Source organism: Oncorhynchus kisutch, linkage group LG14, assembly GCF_002021735.2.
Source record: "Oncorhynchus kisutch isolate 150728-3 linkage group LG14, Okis_V2, whole genome shotgun sequence".
NCBI lineage: Eukaryota > Metazoa > Chordata > Actinopteri > Salmoniformes > Salmonidae > Oncorhynchus > Oncorhynchus kisutch.
Window position 1 is genome coordinate 61,331,699 of NC_034187.2, and position 19,779 is coordinate 61,351,477.

General features: G+C 44.6%; 1 protein-coding gene across 1 annotated transcript in view; it reads left to right on the forward strand.

Moving 5' to 3' along the window:
- Positions 1-638: 638 nt before the first annotated feature.
- LOC109903538 (partitioning defective 6 homolog gamma) overlaps positions 639-19,779 on the forward strand; it is a 36,150-nt gene continuing 17,009 nt past the window's right edge. The window contains exons 1-2 of the mRNA XM_020500309.2: positions 639-1,135; positions 5,149-5,371. Of these exons, the coding sequence (XP_020355898.1) occupies positions 1,061-1,135; positions 5,149-5,371 (298 nt within the window). The 5' untranslated portion in view covers positions 639-1,060. The remainder of the gene's footprint in view (positions 1,136-5,148; positions 5,372-19,779) is intronic.

The window sequence follows — 19,779 nt, forward strand, 5'->3', positions numbered from 1 at the left end:
CAAAGGGATGTAAACCAGCTTGTATTATTCAGTGAGTGAATGCTGCATGATTTATAAACTAGGTTATTGTCAGAGATTGCTCTCAGTCAGATTGAATCGTTTCGAAATACTAGGCCTGACGCAAAAGTGCCTGTCACAGCCCTTAGTCATGGTATATTGTCCATATACCACAAACCCACAATGCGCCTTATTGCTATTATAAACTGATTACCAACATAAACGGAACAGTAAAACTAGCATTTTTACATCATAGCCCTGGTATATTTAAGCTATAAGGCCTGGGGGTGTATATGGCCATTGTATGAAGGCTGAGAGGTGTTCTTAGGGATGATGCAACTCGTCCCTGAATGCTGATTGGCTGAAAGCCATGGAATATCAGTCCATGTTCCATGGGTATGACAAACCATTACTTTTGACTGTTCTTGCTGTTCTAATTACGTTGGTAACCAGTTTATATTAGCAATATGGTACCTCAAGGGTTTGCGGTATATGGCCAATATTCTACTGCTAATGGCGCACTCCACATTGCATCCTGCTAAGAACAGCCCTTAGCTAAGCTATATTGGCCATTTACCACAAACACCTGAGGTGCCTTATTGCTATTATAAAGTGGTTTCTAACGTTTGCCACACCTCCTCGGGCATTATTGCATAATAATAATGAGATGTTTTTTTTCCTCATTGACATATTTTTATGGATTTCTATACACTGTGATGGCCTCGCGTCCCTGGCGTCTCGGAGGGTTGGTGTTTTGGGAGGGTTGAACGCTGAAAACATTCACGGAGGAGCTCGATGATGTCATCTGAAAACTCACTCCCCCAAGTCAAAGGCGCCGATTTGTTCTCTTCTTTTTTATTTTCACCCTAGAGTTTCTCCAATGCGTCGCGGACCACAGCACAAAAGGTAGTCAAATAACGAGGTAGTCAAGTAACTCAAGTAAACTGTAGATACGCTTTGCTGTCTAAACGACGCGGGACTAAGGGGGTTTGGCGACTGGACATAGAACCAAACAGCCCCTTTTCTGTGGGCGAGCGGGTCAACTTTTATTCGAACCCCAAAAATGAATCGGAGTTTCAATAAATCCCAATCTTCCCTGCAATACTTGGACTGCATCGCGGTTGAAGTGAAAAGCAAGGTAAGCGGACTACCCTATCGATGGCACCCATTTAGGCATTAAATTATTATTTTTTGGCTAAATCAGCCTAAACTACTTCACATACTCTGGAATGGGGTTTGTGGCAAAAGGGACTCGGGGGTGGTGGAGACTGCAGACCATACAACTACTGGTCTAGATTTGACCAGGCACATGCTATGGGAAAACTTGCACTCTCAACAATTAAGCCAGTTGTCTAAATGAAGTATTGGTTGTAAAACTGTTTTCACAAGGCAACTTCTAGGGAAAACCCGCTGAAGACTAATCATGTAAATCCTTATGCCATGGCAGCATGTTTTTTCACTACTGTCACGATTTTCTAGAAAAACTGGTTTTGCGTGTTAAACGTGTTAATTATTAGAACGAAAGACTCCTGTTAATTTGCAAGAGAGTAAGTAGAGTCAAGACATGGATACTTTCTGAAACTACACTTTTTTTTGTTGTTGCTGCTACTAAGTAACCTAGTTGACACTGACAGCGTGTGGATTTCAAAAACACCACGGCAATACACAGACCGACCTTACAATATATATCATAGCTGTGCTTTCTCAAACAAATAACATTCCAATACAAGTCCTAACATCAATTAATTCAGTTATTTTAACAAATCTGTTCTCATTGTTGCAAAACAACAATCTAGTCATCTATCGATTTGGGCCAGAAACACGTGTATGTGAAGAATTCACAAAGGTAGTGTACTGGGCTTTAATAGTCTTGTATTAGTGGACCGACTATAGCCATCTGCAGCTCCAGCCCCAAACTACTTTCCGCAGCAATGCCAGAAACCCCAGGCATGGAGTGTTTTAGTTATTAGGACAAGCATCTCTTGACCTGCTGGGGATCTGACTCTGTGTGAAGCTACCTCTTCCCCTCACACTGTAAACATCACTCTAAGTCTAGAGTATGTGGCAGCTGCCTGCCTACCTACCTACCTGCCTACCTACCAACCAACCAACAGACAGACTGGTGATAAGATGAAAAGGTGCTGTTGAAAGTATAATAGATAAGTTCAGATACCTGATCTCTAAACTACTGGCCCATGTCTTGCCTTTCCTCCATCCTGACATGTCAAGATATTCTACTGATAGTGTGTTCTTTTACTGCTATGGTATGTTGCTCCGGTTCCTCCATCATTCCTCTCTGTCCTCCTCTCGTATAAAGCAAGGTTTAAAATGGAACTGGAGTCTAGTGCATTTGCAGGTGTCTTTCACAGCTTGTCCACTTAGGCAGGTTGTATCATTTTTGTTGTGCGGTTTTGGAATTTGTGGCTGGCTGTGTTTTGATGAAGGCTCAAGGCTCTTGTTGGTGAAGTGCATCATGGCACCATGCCCGCTGCAGAGCCAAGCCCCTCCATTGTCTCAGAGGGCTGAGTGAGTATTCAGCCTAATTCAGAGTTAGTATTCAGCCTCACTCTAATTCATACCAGGGCTGGAATGCTGCTGACCCACTGTCTCTCTGTCTGTGGTGAAAGGAGGCCCTGTTTCAGGAGCCCTGGGAGAGAGTTAGCCCCCCCCCCCCCTTCTGGGCTCTCTCTCCTGGGAACCCCTTCAGGATCAAGCAGTTTAAAGTTTTGTTTTTGGGTGTTGTGTGTTTTAAACACAACCTCGGACAGGTTGAGGGGGAAACTTTAGGAGAAATGTGTCATCGAGAGCCATAGTGGGATGGGCTAGGTTGGGCAGGACTAAACGTGTCATCACAGAACTGTCTGTCGTAGTGATAGTGAGTCAACCAGTGTCCTCTAGTGACACAACATCCATACTCAGCGTCACCACTCTATTCAGGCCTGTTGGAGTGTTACATCAGCCAGGCACCATCTCTCACCACTATCTGATGGAGTGAGTCAGTATCAGTCTCCTGGTGATGTCACAAAGGGTTTTAGTTCCTGCTTCTCACTGACCCAGGATGAGAACCTGTTCTCAGGGGAATTGTTCTGTTTCTGATAAACCCGGACTACAACAGAACAGACTAGAACAACAGGGATTCTCAAAGGCGAGCTGTGTTGCAGCGGGCTGGTTTGTCTCTGCAGCAGGTGTTATCTGCAGAGGTGTAAGATGATACTGTTAGCATGTCTTTTCTCACCCGACAGTATCTACCTCACCCTCTTCCCTCCCTCCCTCACCCATCATGGTTCATCTCTCAACCACTGGCGTTTTCATCTCCATGCAAAACTGTCCATAGGTCAGCCGAGCAGTTTAGACTGACTGTCACGGGGGAGAAACGCCAGTGTGTTGGCCTAATGGCTGAGCTGTCTGTACTGGCTGAGCAGTCTGTACCTGTCTGGACCCGTTGACATTCTCCTGTGTGTGTGTGTGTGTGGGGGGGGGAGGGGGGGGGGGGGTGCTTTGTCAGTGTGTTGTATTACTTTCAGGTTTTGATTCAAATTTAGCTCATGGCCTTGTCTAGACTTGTCTAGGCTGATACCCTTTAGGGCCTGTTCTGCTTTAATACACAGGCTGTTCCAACAGCTCAGTCACCTGGATGACACAGTAACCTACAAAAATACCATTGACCACCTACTTTTCAACGACTAACACATTCTAACACTTCTAGATTTCTGATTTACATTTTTCATAACCGTTGAGTCATGTGAGTCCCCCCCCCCCCCCCACAAGACCTCATTCACCCAGAAGCTGAGAGAGAACAGTCACAAACTCATCACTTATTGCTTAATGGAAGGATCCATTTCTGATTTATTGTAGTGTGTGCTCATGTGCGACTTTGCCTGTGTGTGTGTTTGGCATCTGTAGGAGTTGGATGGCACACCTGGCATTGCACTGCCTCACCAACATGCTCCGATGATATTTCACATAGTAATGGCAGCCTTCATGACAGGCCCAGTCTAACAAAGGTCTCCCAGCAGTCTAACCCAGGCCTCCCTCTAGGACAAACTGCCATTCAGACCTTCGTCTCTGAGCAAATAATTACCGGGCCACAGCAGAGTGCAGCACATCGCGCCACCATTCACAAATGACTGAGGTTGTAATGGGACAGTGCTATGTTGTAACGTGACAGTGCTATTGTCAGAGACAAAGCCTAGCTTGTGTTATGCAGGCCCAGTGCCCACGCATACAGTGCTAGAGTTTCTACTGGCTGTGTCAGTCACATGACCACAGCTGTGACCCCTAGGTCAACCCAGCTGCTCTTCGTGGTGGTCCAGTCACACACACACAATGACAGGCCAGTGTAGACAATCACGCCTCTAGGCATCCTGTCTGAGCAAACATTGTGTGTGTGTGTGTGTGTGTGTGTGTGCAGTCAGTTTGTCCATATAATATTGCCCAGACAGAAGACTGTGTAAACGTCAGAACAAAATTGAACTGTGTTTGCGTCTTCTCATCCAGATAGGCCGGTTTACTGCTGACTCATTCACCTGCATTGTTCCTTTGTCAAAGTCTGTTCCCTGCTCCCCTATATAGTGCAAGTGCACTACATTTGACCTGGGACCTTGGTCAACAGTAGTGGACTATATAGGGGAAAGGGTGCATTTGGGACAAGCCTAAACCTCCACTTCCCTCTGTTGATTCAGTGGGATAAATCAAAGACCTGGGCGTCGCAGTCACATTGTAACAATCTGGCTCTGGTTTTTACCCGTGTCATCACTTGTGTTACAATGTGTAGACCGTTTTATATTGGTTAGACTGTCTGTGAAGGTCAGAATCATCATGTTGTTTAGACGTCCTGAATGAATATTGTGTCTGTCTGACAAAACAGAATTGGCAGTTTGCCAGTTCAATTCTGAACGTCATAACCTTGGTGGTAGTAGATTGTTCTCCAACGTGAATCTGTTGTAAATCACTTCTCTTCATACCCGCAGTATGTTAAGTGTGCCCCGAAAATCTTTTCCACCCAGGTTTATTTATGTCTTACTGTAGGTTTATAGGCCAGATCGATGAGATTGAGCCGACCTTGTACTTGAGTCTCAAACGGGGTTCAGTGCTGTGCTCTGTCACCCATAGCAACTCTTGCTAAGTCATCCCTGTGTGTTGTCCCTGCAGTATGGAGCAGAGTTCCGGCGGTTCTCCGTGGACCGTTTCAAACCGGGGAAGTTTGAGGACTTCTATAAGCTCATCATGCACGTTCACCGCATCTCCAACATGGAGGTCATGATTGGCTACGCTGACATCCACGGAGACCTGCTGCCAATCAACAACGACGACAACTTCTGCAAGGCGGTGTCTACGGCCCACCCACTGCTCCGGGTCTTCATACAGAGACAAGGTGAGGAGCAGCTCCACTAGACCTGTATGGTGTTGCACTTTTCTCTGTCAGCAACAATCCTTTTACGTCGTCAGTGGTTATGTAATGAATTGGGTCTGTTTTCTCACCACTAGCTGTCGGAATCCTTTTGTTTGCCTCACACTGGAGGGGTGGCTGTCCTGTACTGCTGGCCCTCTGTGTGTGTGTGTGTGGGGGGGGGGGGGGGGGGGGGGGTTCAGTCATGTGTGCTATCTTAAAGGGAAATTCTTGCAGGCGAATGCAGCCAATAGAAAGAAGTCGATGGGAGCCAGTGTGCTGACATACCAGACATTACTGAGAACAAAAGCCCCGCTTGAATGAGAGGTTTCTCACTGTGTAGGGCTGAGCGGAGCCAAATGCAACACTCCTAAACACTGAATGGGAACCCACCCCCCATATACACAAGGCATGTGGAGGCCGCTTCCCCCTGTATACCAGGCATGGGGAGCCCACTGCAGCGGGCCCCAGCATACAAGTGACTCCATCATTCATGTTTCATGTGAAATCCTCAGTGGAATGTTCACGTCATTGGCTGTGTTGTGTTTCCTGGTGTGCTGTCTCACGACATACTGCTACAGTCCGTGTTATGACACTACTCCCACTGATTGTAATATAAGAGGCTGAACAAAGCGGGGTGTTATCATAGCACATTGCTGACACAAAGGATTTGTCTGTTGAAATGATGCCTCTCCAGTAGTCTATCATTTTATACAGAATGAAGAAACCATAGGAAGGTTATACACATCCTCTCCTAATAAAGAATGAAGGTCTAATAAGGTGGTTTGAAGAGTTAAGAAAAGATGGTAAAGTGTTCGTATGTGTGTGGCAGGGAAAGGTGAACTTATTACATTAGAACTCATGGTGTAAGCATGAGTACTATTTAGGGGATTTTTGCTCTGTAGTTTCTTTGGGGATGAGTTAACATTCAGGAGCTATGTCTTGAGGCCATTGTTCTACTAACTTGTAGTCATACTGAGGTGTATTCCTGCCTGTGTATCTGTGAGTAAATGGTCCCTGGGTCGTACCAGCAGTGCAACAGGGGCACCGTGTTAACCAGCACCACAGGTTTCCTGTCAGTCACACTGTCCAAGCGTCTCCGGACCACCCGGAGAACAATCCAGGCCTCTGTCAGAGACGGTCAGTAGTTAGAACAGGCCTCTCTCAGGGCCCCTCACAGAGACATGACTCCGTCACTCTGATCCTATTCTAATGCAGTATGGGTCATCTGGACCCGCACACTGACTGAACAAACATTTAACTTGACCGTAACCTCTGAGACAACAATGCTGCTCACAACAGCAACAGTCTTAAGCATTCTTCTTCACTCGGTTTTGCGTGACCTCACACTTGGAGAAAGCTGGAAAGGAAATGATTTATGCAAAACACCCCTCCTGAGTGGAACTCTGGAATGGGTTTATAAGACTGAACAGAGCAGGTTAATGTCCCTGACAATGGAGTTCCACAGCCCAGAACCCTTCACTGCCTGTCAGTTTATAGAGACGTCTCTCTCACCACATGAAATCTGACCCAGCCAATCAGAGTAGACAAAGTCCGACAAGGCCCCAAGGGCCAGGTTAGAGGGGGGGGGGGGGGGGGGGGGGATAACTAGATCGCCTCCATGGTCCACTGCCATGAGAAGGACCCATTGATGTGTTACAGGTGCACATCACCCCTCCTCCTGGGATCCCCGAAGACCCTCAGATCTCTGGGTAGTGACTAGTCCAGGGGGGAACTGAACCTGGAAGAGCCCCGCAGAGGTTCCACTTCCTCCTGGTTTACATTAGATTTTTTTTAAATAAAAGATCAATAAAAACCTTTTACCCCTTTTTCTCCCCAATTTTGTGGTAATTGGTAGTTAGTCTTGTCCCATCGCTGAAATTCCCGTGCGGACTCGGAAGAGGCGAAGGTCGAGAGCCTTGCGTCCTCCGAAACACAACCCTCCCAAGCCCCACTGCTTCTTGCCACACTGCTTGCTTAACCCGGAAGCCGGCCCCACCAATGTGTCGGATGAAACGGTGCAACTTGCGACCGGCCCGCCGCTAGAGTGCGATGGGACAAGGACATCCTGGTCGGCAAAACCCTCACATTACCCGGACGACGCTGGACCAATTGTGCGCCACCTCATGGGTTTTTCAGTCCCAGCCGGCTGTGAGACAGCCTGGGATCAAACCCGGGTCTGTAGTGATGCCTCCAGCACTGCGATGCAGTGCCTTAAACCGCTGCACCACTCGGAGGCCCCTCCTGGTTTAATTCAAACTCTTCCCCAACTACCTTTCCCAACCCCCGTCCCTGTGTGAGTGTGGGGACCTTGCTGCTTTTACAAGGGTGTCTCTCTCTCTGACCGGTAACAAGGCCTGTTGTTGGTGTAGAGGGATCAGTCAGTAGACACATTCATTGGTGCAGCTGGCTTTCACCCGTCCTGCCTGTGCTGTCCATTGTTCAGTGAGTTATGAGGCTGTAGGATGATCAACTCAGACTGAGGGGGAGAGGCTTAAGGATCTTTCTGCACCTGCTGTTATACAATATTTTCCTGTAAAATGGGGAGATCCAGGAAGTTGGAATAATTCCCTAATGTCATTTCCTAGCTCATGTTGTTACTGGAGCCACGTCTGTTTTGCAAACTAATGATCAATAAACTGCCGAGATGCTGAAGCTGTGGCCTCGACTGGTCACGGAGGAAGAACAGTATTAGGACTGTCCTGGTGACGTATAGAGCAGAGACCGTGGGGAACTCTGGAACAGTCTATTCTAGTGTATGACTGTTACAGTTCGGGAGCTGGGAAAGATACAAGCGGAGTATAAGGACAGAGGAAAAAGAGTTTGTGCAAAGGAGTAGTGGAAAGCAGGCCTGTATTCAGGCTCCCTGCCTGAGACAATGTGTAGCTGTCCAGTCATGGGGCCCTGCTGGTCACTCACATTAGCTGTGGGTCAAAGAGCTGTAGTGGGCGAGCTTTGTGTGGCCTCCATGGCACTGCAGTGGTGGAGCTTTAGTTTGGGTCTGAAATGTCACCCTTTTCACTATATAGTGCACTGCTTTTGAAGAGGGTCATATAGAGTCACAGGCTTTAGTCTTTGGACCAGCTCTGGCCTGACAACTTCTAATGTAAACCAAGCTGATGTTAATGGCTGCATAGGGTTAAGGTTCAACTTGTGAATTGTAACTTTTCATTGAAATTGATTCTAATTGCATTATAAATACAGAATGAAATAGCTGGCACACATGGTTTTCGTCAGGGGTAGGCAATAGATTCAGCCGCAGGCCGATTTTTATTTATTTATTATTTTTTAAACATTTATTTATTTTATTTTTTCAGGGGGAGTTGTCTGGGGTGCCAGAACATAATTAGAATAATTTGTACACTGCGAATTGACCAGATCTAAGGCCAAAATCAAATGTTACTTGAAAATAACAATTTCATACAGTTCCTTCAGAAAATATTCACACTCCTTGACCTTTTCCACATTTTGTTGTGTTGGAAAGTGGGATTAAAATGGATTTAATTGTCACTTTTTGTCAACGATCTACACAAAATACTCTTAATGTCCAAGTGGAAGAGACATTAAAACAGAACACTAGCTTCATTAGATAAGTATTCAACCTCTTCAGTCAATACATGTTAGAATATTTTTTGACGGTGATTACAGCTGTGAGTCTTTCTGGGTAAGTCTAAGAACGTTTCACACCTGCATTGCGCAACATTTGCCGTAGATTTTCAAGCAGATTCTCAAACGGATTTGTAACTCGGCCACTCAAGAACATTCACTGTCTTCTTGGTAAGCTCCAGTGTAGATTTAGCCTTGTGTTTTAGATTGTTGTCCTGCTGAAAATTGAATTCATCTCCCGGTGTCTGGTGGAAAGCAGACTGAACCAGGTTTTCCTCTAGGATTTTTGCCTGTGCTTAGCTCCATTCTGTTTTATCCTGAAAAACTCCCCAGTCATTAATGATTACAAGCATACCCATAACATGATGAAGTCACCACAGTTGATGAAAATATGGAGAGTGGTACTCATTAATGTGTTGTATTGAATTTGACCCAAACATAATATGATGTATGCAGGATAAAACCTTAATTGCTTTGCCATATTTTTTGCAGTATTACTTTTGGTGCCTTGTTGCAAACAGAATGCATGTTTTGTAGTATTTATATTCAGTACAGGCTTCCTTTTCAATGTCATTTAGTATTGTGAAGTAACTACAATGTTGATCCATCCTATCACAGCCATTAAACTATGTAACTATGTAACTGTCACCATTGGCCCATTGGCCTCATGAGTTAGGAAGGACGCCTGTATCTTTGTAATGACGGGGTGTATTGATACACCATCCAAAGTGTAATTAATAACTTCACCTTGCTCAAAGGGATATTCAATGTCTGTTTTTACATTTTTACCCATCTACCAATAGATGCCCTTCTTTCTTTGCGAGCCATTGGAAAAGCTCCCTAGTCTTTGTGGTTGAATCTCTGTTTGAAGTGCACTACTCAACTGAGGGACCTTACACTTATCTGTGAAGTACAGAGATGAGTCATACAAAATTCATGTTAAATCACTATTGTTGCACACACTGTCCATGCAACTTATGTGGCTTGTTTTGGAAATGTTTCATCCTGAACTTATATCAGCTTGCCATAACAAAGGGTTTAGTACAGTTATATTCAAGATATTTCAGATTTTCATTTTCTATTCATTTGTAAAATTGTGTGTAGGCTAGTGACATGATCTCAATCCATTTTTATATTCAAACAAAATGATGAAAAAGACCAGGGATATGAATACTTTCTGAAGGCACTTTACCTTGATTACATAGACATGATCACGTCTAGTTTTTTCTTATTTATGTGAATACTTGAACAGATTTCCTGAATTTAAACTGTTGATATTTTTGGGGGACCAAAATAAAAATAACTTGTGGGCCATTTTTGGCACATGGGCCACCTGTTGCCAACCACTGGTATACAAGCAAAGCATAGATGGGTTTTTATTGTTTTGTGTTGGGACAATTCCACGGTGACGGAATTACACATGGACTCAGTTCTTTCACTTAAATGTTTGCCAAACAAAACCACTTGATTTCAAGGTTTAACAAACCATACAACTCTATGCACAAGGACTACTTGTAACAATTTCCACAAACATTTATAAAAACACATTTTAATGGAAGAACTGTGCAGATAACTTTGGTCACAGAATTACGGTAAAGTCTCCCTCAGGTTTTTGTTTGGCATAGTCTCGGCCCAAGTCTGTAACCGTGGAATTACCCATACCTTTTAAGACTTAATTTTTTCTGGTAGATGTTTTCTAAGAGCCCTTGTGCATCTGATCCAGGAATCAAAGCCTTTACTAATGCCACATTTATTTAAGATGGAAAATGCCTGAAAAATGTATTTGTGCCTTAATTTCCCCAAACGATAGACTTTGCTCCTATGAACTTCTCATGTTGGTGCTCACGGGTCCTTTCAGATGGAAATGCCCATAGGCAGAAATTAGGCACGTGTTTCACTTAAGATGTTACTGGGGTGCCACACAGTCAACATAAGTTTACCTTAGGGGTCTCGTTAACCTCAATTTTCAGGTACAGCCAAATGTTTTTTTTTTTCTGGTTGAAAGCACTGCTTGTTTGTTTTAACTGAACCCCCCCCCCCCCCCCCCCAATGCACATAATTAATTAAAACAGTCATATAGAGTTTTAAAAAAATGTAATGTTGAATGTGCCCCATCAGAATCCTTCCTTCAACTACACTAATGTAGCAGACTTCCTGCCTTTAACCAAGCAAAATACATTACTTATTATTTTTTCGCGTTTTGGGAGGAAATGTTGTTTTTGAAGACAATGCCAGTGCCGAACACCGACTAAACTTTAAACAGACGACGACAGCCCCTCTTTCGCAAAACCCCCAGTTGAAATAAATACAGGGAAGTTGGGAACGAGGAGGTGGGTGATTTAGGCCAAGGTCGTCGCAGTGTGGCCCGTTTTTAATGTGGTGTTGTGTACATAACCTCAATAACCTTCTGCACACTCACCTGTGACAACTAGAGACCGGTAACGGCGTTAGCCAAAACAGTGGCTCTGTTACTTAGTACAAACCCACAGGACCGGCTGTCAGAAGGAAACGGCTTTGTCCAAGTTTGTCTCTTAGTTTATCACTTAATTTGGCAAGGACCATAGTGAACAAATTGGTATTATTGTTTTTACTCCTTTGACTTGGAATCGAGTTTTCACAACAGACGTTCAGGGGAAGTGTTATTGTAATTGTAGACTCTATTTGAAGAATACATCTGTTGAGGAATAAAACTTGGCATGGTCTGAATAGAGGAATGTCATTCACACTGTAACAGAACCCTGCCGTGGGGCACTGTCTGGACTGGACTGATTATATAGTGAACCGGCTGCTTTGTTATATTTCTGTCGTTACTAAACAAAGTGGGGTGGTGCTTTTACTAAGCATTGAAACAAACAACCCTCTCCAGTAAGTATAAGTTAATTCCCCAGAGAGGATGTGACTCCAGACCAGAGTATTGAAGAGAGCCAGTCAGTCAATTCTGAAGTCCCTACAGAAAGCTGAGCCCAGACTGTGGACTGTATAGAGACGTAGAGAAGGCCCAGGCTGACTCGGTTAGATCTCATCTGAAAGTATTGCCATTTTAGATTGGAGTTGTATCCAAAGTTAATCTTCTGTGAAATGTTTCTTAGATCCATAACGTTCTCCCTCTCATCATGCTGATGGGTTGTTGGAGAGACCATTTAGCATGTCTGTTAACAAGCGTCTCTTTTGGCAACATGCACCTCCTTTCCCCCAGGTGTAGCCCCCCCCCCTCCAGGTATGTGACTAATTGTCATTGGCCGCAACTTACAAAACATCCCAACCAACTCCTTAAGACTTGCCTGTAGCTTCTCTGCACTATTAGTCGGTCATTGCATCCCTCCTGTGTATACTGGGTGTTTGTTTGTCTACCACAGCAGCATGAGGTACTGAGCCACGGGGTACTGTCTGAACCTCTGGTCCACCCAGACCCCTCATTACCACAGGGCGTCTGAGAACTCCCCCCTGGAACAGGAACACGTTGTGTTACCACTCATTGCACTGCAGACTCCTCCTGAAGAGAGGCCCACATGACAGATGTTTCACCTCTCCACCAGTGTTGTGTAAAAAGCTGTGTCCCCTGAGCATTTTAAACCGGGGTGTAGAGTCATTTTAGCCTCAGCCCTTTATCCCCCCCAGTCAGAACAGTGACAGCAAAGCAGGCTTAGGGATGTCACTCTCGTGCTGCGATCGGATTAGATGTCTGATTTTAGTTTAATGTCATATTTATTCATGCGAGAATTTGGCCTTTCTCCTCCTGGCCTTATGTAAGTATACAACCTTGCTTGGTCAGAGGAGAGGACTGCAGCATCCCTTGTATTATCGGCCATGGGAATGCATTAACTGTGCAGTTGACTTGTCTTATTGTCCATCTCTTGCTCAGATTTCAGGGATAAACGCCTGGTTCTGTTTGGGATAGTGGTTATGAAACGGGAAATGTATTTGCTGGTCCACATGTTGCTCTGGACAAACAGACAGGCTCTTGAAATGGGAGGAAGAGAACCAGCTGTCAGTAACCCCTCTGCCCCTCTACTTCCACCCAGTCCAATGGAAGGTTGCAAGTTCAAACCCCCGAGCTGACAAGGTACAAATCTGTCGTTCTGCCCCTGAACAGGCAGTTAACCCAATGTTCCTAGGCCGTCATTGAAAATAGGAATTTGTTATTAACTGACTTGCCCAGTTAAAGGTCAAATAAAAAAAATTATAATGTCTGAAAGAGGGAGAACCGAAAGGGAGAGAAAGGCGTCTGCATGTTTAGGCTAGTCCAGTCTGCTGTGGTTCTGTTATTCAGACATCAGACAGCCCTGTCTGGGTCATTGGTAATCCCAGTCATATCAAGAGGGGAGACAGTGCTGTGCTGCTCAGGCTATGCTGGACCATTACCTCCCAGAGAGGGGGGACACTGGCGGGCTGTTCATAGAAATAGCTTCTGCCTTCCTGTAGGTTGTTATAGCAGTTGTTTTGAAGGGCCTGGCTGGCTGGCTGGCTGGTCTGTGTTTGGCTTCCCTCTGCAGTTTATTTGGTTATCCTGCCTGCTTCCCGTAGTAGGCTGTCCTGTGTGTGTGTTCCTGGACCATGCCAAGTGTATCTACACTACGGTGGTATGCTGGCCTGACCAGAGCAGTTAAAAGTGCGTGTGTGTGTGGTCGTTTCCTCCTTTGGTCCTCAGAGAGTGCAGTAGTTGGAGTGTGATGGAGCTGTGGCTGCCTGCTAGGAGCAGCATGAAAGGTTAGCACCATGCCTGATTGGGGCTGGCCCTCTGTCTGCCTCAGGCTGCCTGTTCTCTTTAAGCAGGACTATTATGAACAGTTTTTAGATGGGCCCTAAATGAAGCCACTTGTTTGGGTGTCAGTAATGCCACACCACCCCCTCCTCCACCCACGCTCTTCCCATTAACAGGGCCAGATACAGTAGTTTAGTTTAGTTTAGTTTTTTCCATGACTTCCGCTGTTTGTGTCTTGGTGTTTGGTGCTTTTAATTTCGTGGTTGTTTGTGGAGTCAGTATACGGTCATGGCAATAACACAGCAGCTTGTTGTTTAGGAGCTTCACAGGAGCAGAGGATGGTTGGGAGGAGAGCAGAGGATGGTTGGAGGAGGAGAGTAATCTGCACCTTGGATCCCTCCTTCCTGGTCTCCTCTGTCTGCTCTAGAGATCACACACCTCTTTCCATCCTCTCTCTAAACTAGAGTGGAGGAGTCGTCTGTTCCCTTTAATTAAACTCTAAACGTCAGGTTTTTTTCTCCCTCGCCTTGCTTCATTTTGCTTTACGACCTGCTTTGAAAAGGCCTCGGCTGAGTCGGCCCCCACAACCTAAGTTTCCAGACACACTGCCATGATTCCTGTGTGAGTTTCTCTCCGACATGATCTGAGAGTGTCTGTACCACTGCATGTTAGCTTACATGACCTGTTGTGATTCTGATAGCTGTAGTTCTGCAGGGACTTAACATCCAGCTCCTCACAAAAACAACTTGCAAGTACATCTGTTTGCCCAGCCCATTCCTGCAGCAGCCTGAACCTTGAGTGTGTTTTTAGACCAGGTAAAGGAGGGGAGGTTTAGCCTAGTGCAAGGCTATCGTTATTTATAGTCCCAGCCAGGCAGTGTTTTAGTGAATTTTGGACCCAACCCAGTCACATGTGGTTTTGGAGAGAACTATCCCTGTGCTGGGCGGGAGCCTGGAAGAGGTTAATTGTGGGTGCTGGTCGGGGAGGGAAGCATTTAGCCTACTTTATGTCCGCAGGCTGTTTGAGGAGAGGTTAGGGTTGGGAGCAGGCAATGTCTCTATGCAAACCAGAAACCATCTCTCTCCAGTTCCTCTAAATACTGATCTAATGTAGGACAAGGCCAGACATGTGGGGTGTGTGTGTGTCACAGCGGTGAACACCAGTGCATGTTTGTGTTGGGAATTATGATGCCCTTTGAGAAGGAAATAGGTTACCTTGTTTTAAAGCCTCGCTGCTTGCTACATTCACTGTAAATTGGGCGGGACATGCCTCGTCTCCTGTCGAGTGCTGAAACGGCATCCTTTATTCTACACTGAACAAAAATATAAATGCAACATTTTACTGAGTTACAGTTCATATAAGGAAATCAGTCAATTGAAATAAATAAATTAGGCCCTAATCTGGATTTCACATGACTGGGACTACAGATATGCATCTGTTGGTCAGAGGCCTTTAAAAAATTAGGGATGTGGATCAGAAAACCAGTCAGTATCTGGTGTGACCACCATTTGCCTCATGCAGCGCAAGACATCTCCTTTAGAGTTGATCAGGCTGTTGATTGGCCTATGGAATGTTGTCCCACTCCTCTTCAATGGCTGTGTGAAGTTGCTGGATATTGGCGTGAACTGGAACATGTTGTCCTACACATCCATCCAGAGTAGAGGTCTACCGATGAATCAGAATGGCCAATTAATTAGGGCCGATTTCAAGTTTTCATAACGATCGGAAATCTGTATTTTTGGACACCCATTATTTAATTTTTTTACACCTTTATTTAACTAGGCAAGTCAGTTAAGAACACATTCTTATTTTCAATGACGGCCTAGGAACGGTGGGTTAACTGCCTTGTTCAGGGGCAGAACGACAGATCTTTACCTTGTCAGCTCAGGGACTCAATCTTGCAAACTTACGGTTAACTAGTTCAATGCTCTAACCACCTGCTTTACATTGCACTCCACGAGGAGCCTGCCTGTTACGCAAATGCAGTAAGAAGCCAAGGTAAGTTGCTAGCTAGCATTAAACTTATCTTATAAAAAAACAATCAATCATAACCACTAGTTAACTAAACATGGTTGATGATATTACTAGTTTATCTAGCGTGTCCTGCGTTGCATATAATCCATGCGGTGCGGATTCGTGAAAAAGGACTGTCGTTGCTCCAACGTGCACCTAACCATAAACATCAATGCCTTTCTTAAAATCAGTAGTTTCCGGATTCGACCATATTAATGACCTAAGGCTCGTATTTCTGTGTATTATTATGTTATAATTAAGTCTGATTTGATAGAGCAGTCTGACTGAGTGATGATAGGCACCAGCAGGCTCGTAAGCATTAATTCAAACAGCACTTTCGTGCGTTTTGCCAGCAACTCTTCGCTGTATATAACTTCAAGCCTATCAACTCCCGAGATTAAGCTGGTGTAACCTATGTGAAATGGCTAGCTAGTTAGCGGGGTGCGCTCTGAGACTTGGAGTAGTTGTTCCCCGTGGATTTTGTGGAGCGATGGGTAACTTCAAGGGTGGCTGTTGTCGATGTGTTCCTGGTTCGAGCCCAGGTAGGAGCAAGGAGAGGGACGGAAGCTATACTGTTACACTGGCAATACTAAAGTGCCTATAAGAACATCCAATAGTCAAAGGTATATTAAATACAAATCGTATAGAGAGAGAAATAATCCAATAATTCCTATAATATCTACAACCTAAAACTTCTTACCTGGGAATATTGAAGACTCGTGTTAAAAGGAACCACCAGCTTTCTCATGTTCTGAGCAAGGAACTTAAACGTTAGCTTTTTTACATGGCACATATTGCACTTTTACTTTCTTCTCCAACACTTTTTTGCATTATTTAAACCAAATTGAACATGTTTCATTATCTATTTGAGGCTAAATTGATTTTATTTATGTATTATATAAAGTGAAAATAAGTGTTCATTCACTATTGTTGCAATTGTCATTAGTACAAATAAATTTGAAAAATCGTCCGATTTAATCGGTATCTGCTTTTTTTTGGTCCTCCAATAATCGGTATCGGCGTTGAAAAATCATAATCGCTCAACCTCCAATCCAGAGCATCCCAAACGTGCTCAACGGGTGAGTATGTAGGCCGTAGAATAACATTTTCAGCTTCCAGGAATTGTGTACAGATCCTTGCTACATGGGGCCGTGCATTATCATGCTGAAACATGAGGTGATGGCGGCGGGGATATGGCACAACAATGGACCTCAGGATCTTGTCACAGTATCTGTGCATTCAAATTGCCATCGATAAAATGCAGGTGTGTTCGTTGTCTGTAGCCTATGCCTACCCATACCATAACCCCACTGCCACCATGGGGCACTCTGTTCACAAGGTTGACATCAGCAAAACGCTCGCCCACACTAGGGCATATATTTTAGTCTGCAGTTGTTAGGCCGGTGGGACGTACTGACAAATTCTCTAAAAAGACGGAGGTGGCTTATGGTAGAGAAATGAACAGTCAATTCTCTGGTAACAGCTCTGGTGGACATTCCTGCAGTCAGAATGCCAATTGCATGAGCCCTCAACTTGAGACATGTGGCATTGTGTTGTGGGACAACTGCACATTTTAGTGGCCTTTTTATTGTCCCCAGCATAAGGTACGTGCACCTGTGTAATGAGCATGCTCTTTAATCAGCTTCTTGATATATCTGCCAGGTATATGGATTGTCTTGGCAAAGGAGAATTGCTCACTAACAGGGATGTAAACAAATTTGTGCACAATATTTGAGAGAAATAAGCTTTGTGTGTATGGAACATTGTATGTTTTGGTCTATATTTTCGCTCCGTGTAGTTCACTCACATAAAAATAATTGTTTATTTGAGAGTTTTACTCTCATACATTGTGGTAAGGTTAACTTTTTACTTTTAGCAGTTTCTTGTCTTTCACATAATACAATTTTTTGTATCTCTAAACAATTCTGGAACACCATAAACATTCAACTGTGTTGTGGTGGTTGATGACCAGGGATCAGAGAATAGAGTTTCTGTAGCAGTCATAATCAGCCCCATCTCTCCCTCTCAGGCAACACGGCTACATGTGCCACACTATCTGGGCCCTTTAATAGTCCCGGCCGCTTGTGAGCACATGGGGTTGAGCCGCGAGGAAAGAGCAGGGAGAGAGTGAATGGAGCGGTGCAGGGAACGATGTGTTCTGAACATCACCACCGCCGCCTCTGCCAGCGTTTTATTTCTGGACTCCATAATTACTGAGGAGGGTCTCTCCTCCTCAGCTACTCACCACCTTTACACACTGGTCTATCTGGGAAGCCATGTTACAAACAGGTCCAAAGCAGAAATGTCTTTGTCCACGTAGTCCTAACTGTAAACACCCCCGATGAAGTACGGACCGTGACGCAAGTATTTAGAAGAACCATAATTGCTCTAGGAACGTTTTAAAAATTTTTTTTTACTTGGTTCTCTCCTATTTAGGGATATCCACATGTATTGGTTGCAGTATTGCCCACTACCTAGCATGTAGGGATCCACAAATCCTGTCGCCTGAAGGCCATCAGATCTTAATCCACGAGATCAGCCACCCTGCAGAAATGTTGGCGGCAGTCATTATCTAGTCCATGACCTTTTGACATCTGTCATAAGTTCATCATCATTGAAGCAAAAAACTCTCTCTGCATGGTCCCAAATTCACTTTGCCTGATAAAGCCCTGCCAGCTGGTGTGTCTGTCTGTCTTGTGGAAGCCAACCAAGAGATAGGCTCTCTGCTCTGGCCAAATTCTCGCTACTCCTCCCCCTCTCAGTGAACTAACACAATTAGCCCCGATGCAGCGGTTCGGTGGGCACACAAGGGCATCACTCAATGTCTGTGTTTTTATACTTGCACAACGTTGACATGTTTTTCCTAGAAAGGCTCAGTTGTGACTCGTGTTCTGCAGGGTGTTTCACTATTGTTTAAGTACTCTGTCAATCCTCCTGTGAAAGAACAGCACTGAATGTGACATTATTTTGTGGCTTTTATGTTTAGGGTGGGAATGTTCATCTGCTTTATTCACATCACCATGGCGACAGCATGTTAAATTCTGATTCTCTGATCTCCAAATGGTGCTTTGTGTAGATAAAATATGAACAGACTAAAACCCAACACTCTTCTGACTGTAGTAGGACTTCCAGTCCATAGTTGGTGTTTGGGGGTGGTGGTTGGGGTGTGCTGAATCTGCTGAAGGGGATTAAAGGAACAATTCATCTGAGTTGAGAATGTGTTCAGAGAAGAGGCAGATATAGGTCATCATGTAAAACAGTGAGGCAGCCTGTCGTGCCCCACCTCTTAAATCTAACATCCTCTACCCCACTAGGACCAGGGAAGCGCTTGGTCAATGTTAACTGACAGTGGAGTGTTTGATTGGCTGCAGAGGATCAGGAGAGCTGTCAATCACAAAATTATATTGGCTGAGCTGGAACATGCAGGCAGGCTACAGACCTGAGCATGAACTTATTATTATTATTATTATTATTATTATTATTATAATTTTTTTTAACTATGATGCCCCACCTCATTGCAGAAAAGTTATTTTTTTTGAGGAAAGCAATTTCAATAGGTTAGGCCTAATCCCATCTCTTGTTTACCTAATATAAGCATCCCCCATGCCTCTCTTTGGTCCTTTACTCTTAGAGGGTATGTGGTCTGATTTTAGTTCTCTCTTATTGGCTTTGTAACTGCAGTGCAATAACTGACAGCAGACAGACACAGGGAGGGAGAAAGAGATGATGGAGGAGACAGGCCCCTCAACAAACATGTGGGCTGTCAGCCAATCAGGCCAGCTCAGCAGTTCAACAGTTCAGGGCGGTGGGATGGGAGGAGGAGCAAAGGAGTTCCAACTCTTCTCAGATGACTAGTGGAGACTAGACTATAAATAGTTTAGTTTTGTAGACTATAGATACTGACAGCTAGAGTGGAAGCACTTCAGTTCACCAGACACAAGTTTGGCTCAGCGGTCAATCTATAGTATAATACTGCAATTTATTGAAAACAGTTTGTGTTCCTACCTTATCACTGTTGTAAGCAGTCCTGACTTTAAAGTATTTGCATTATCTCAGGGGCCCATTGTAATGA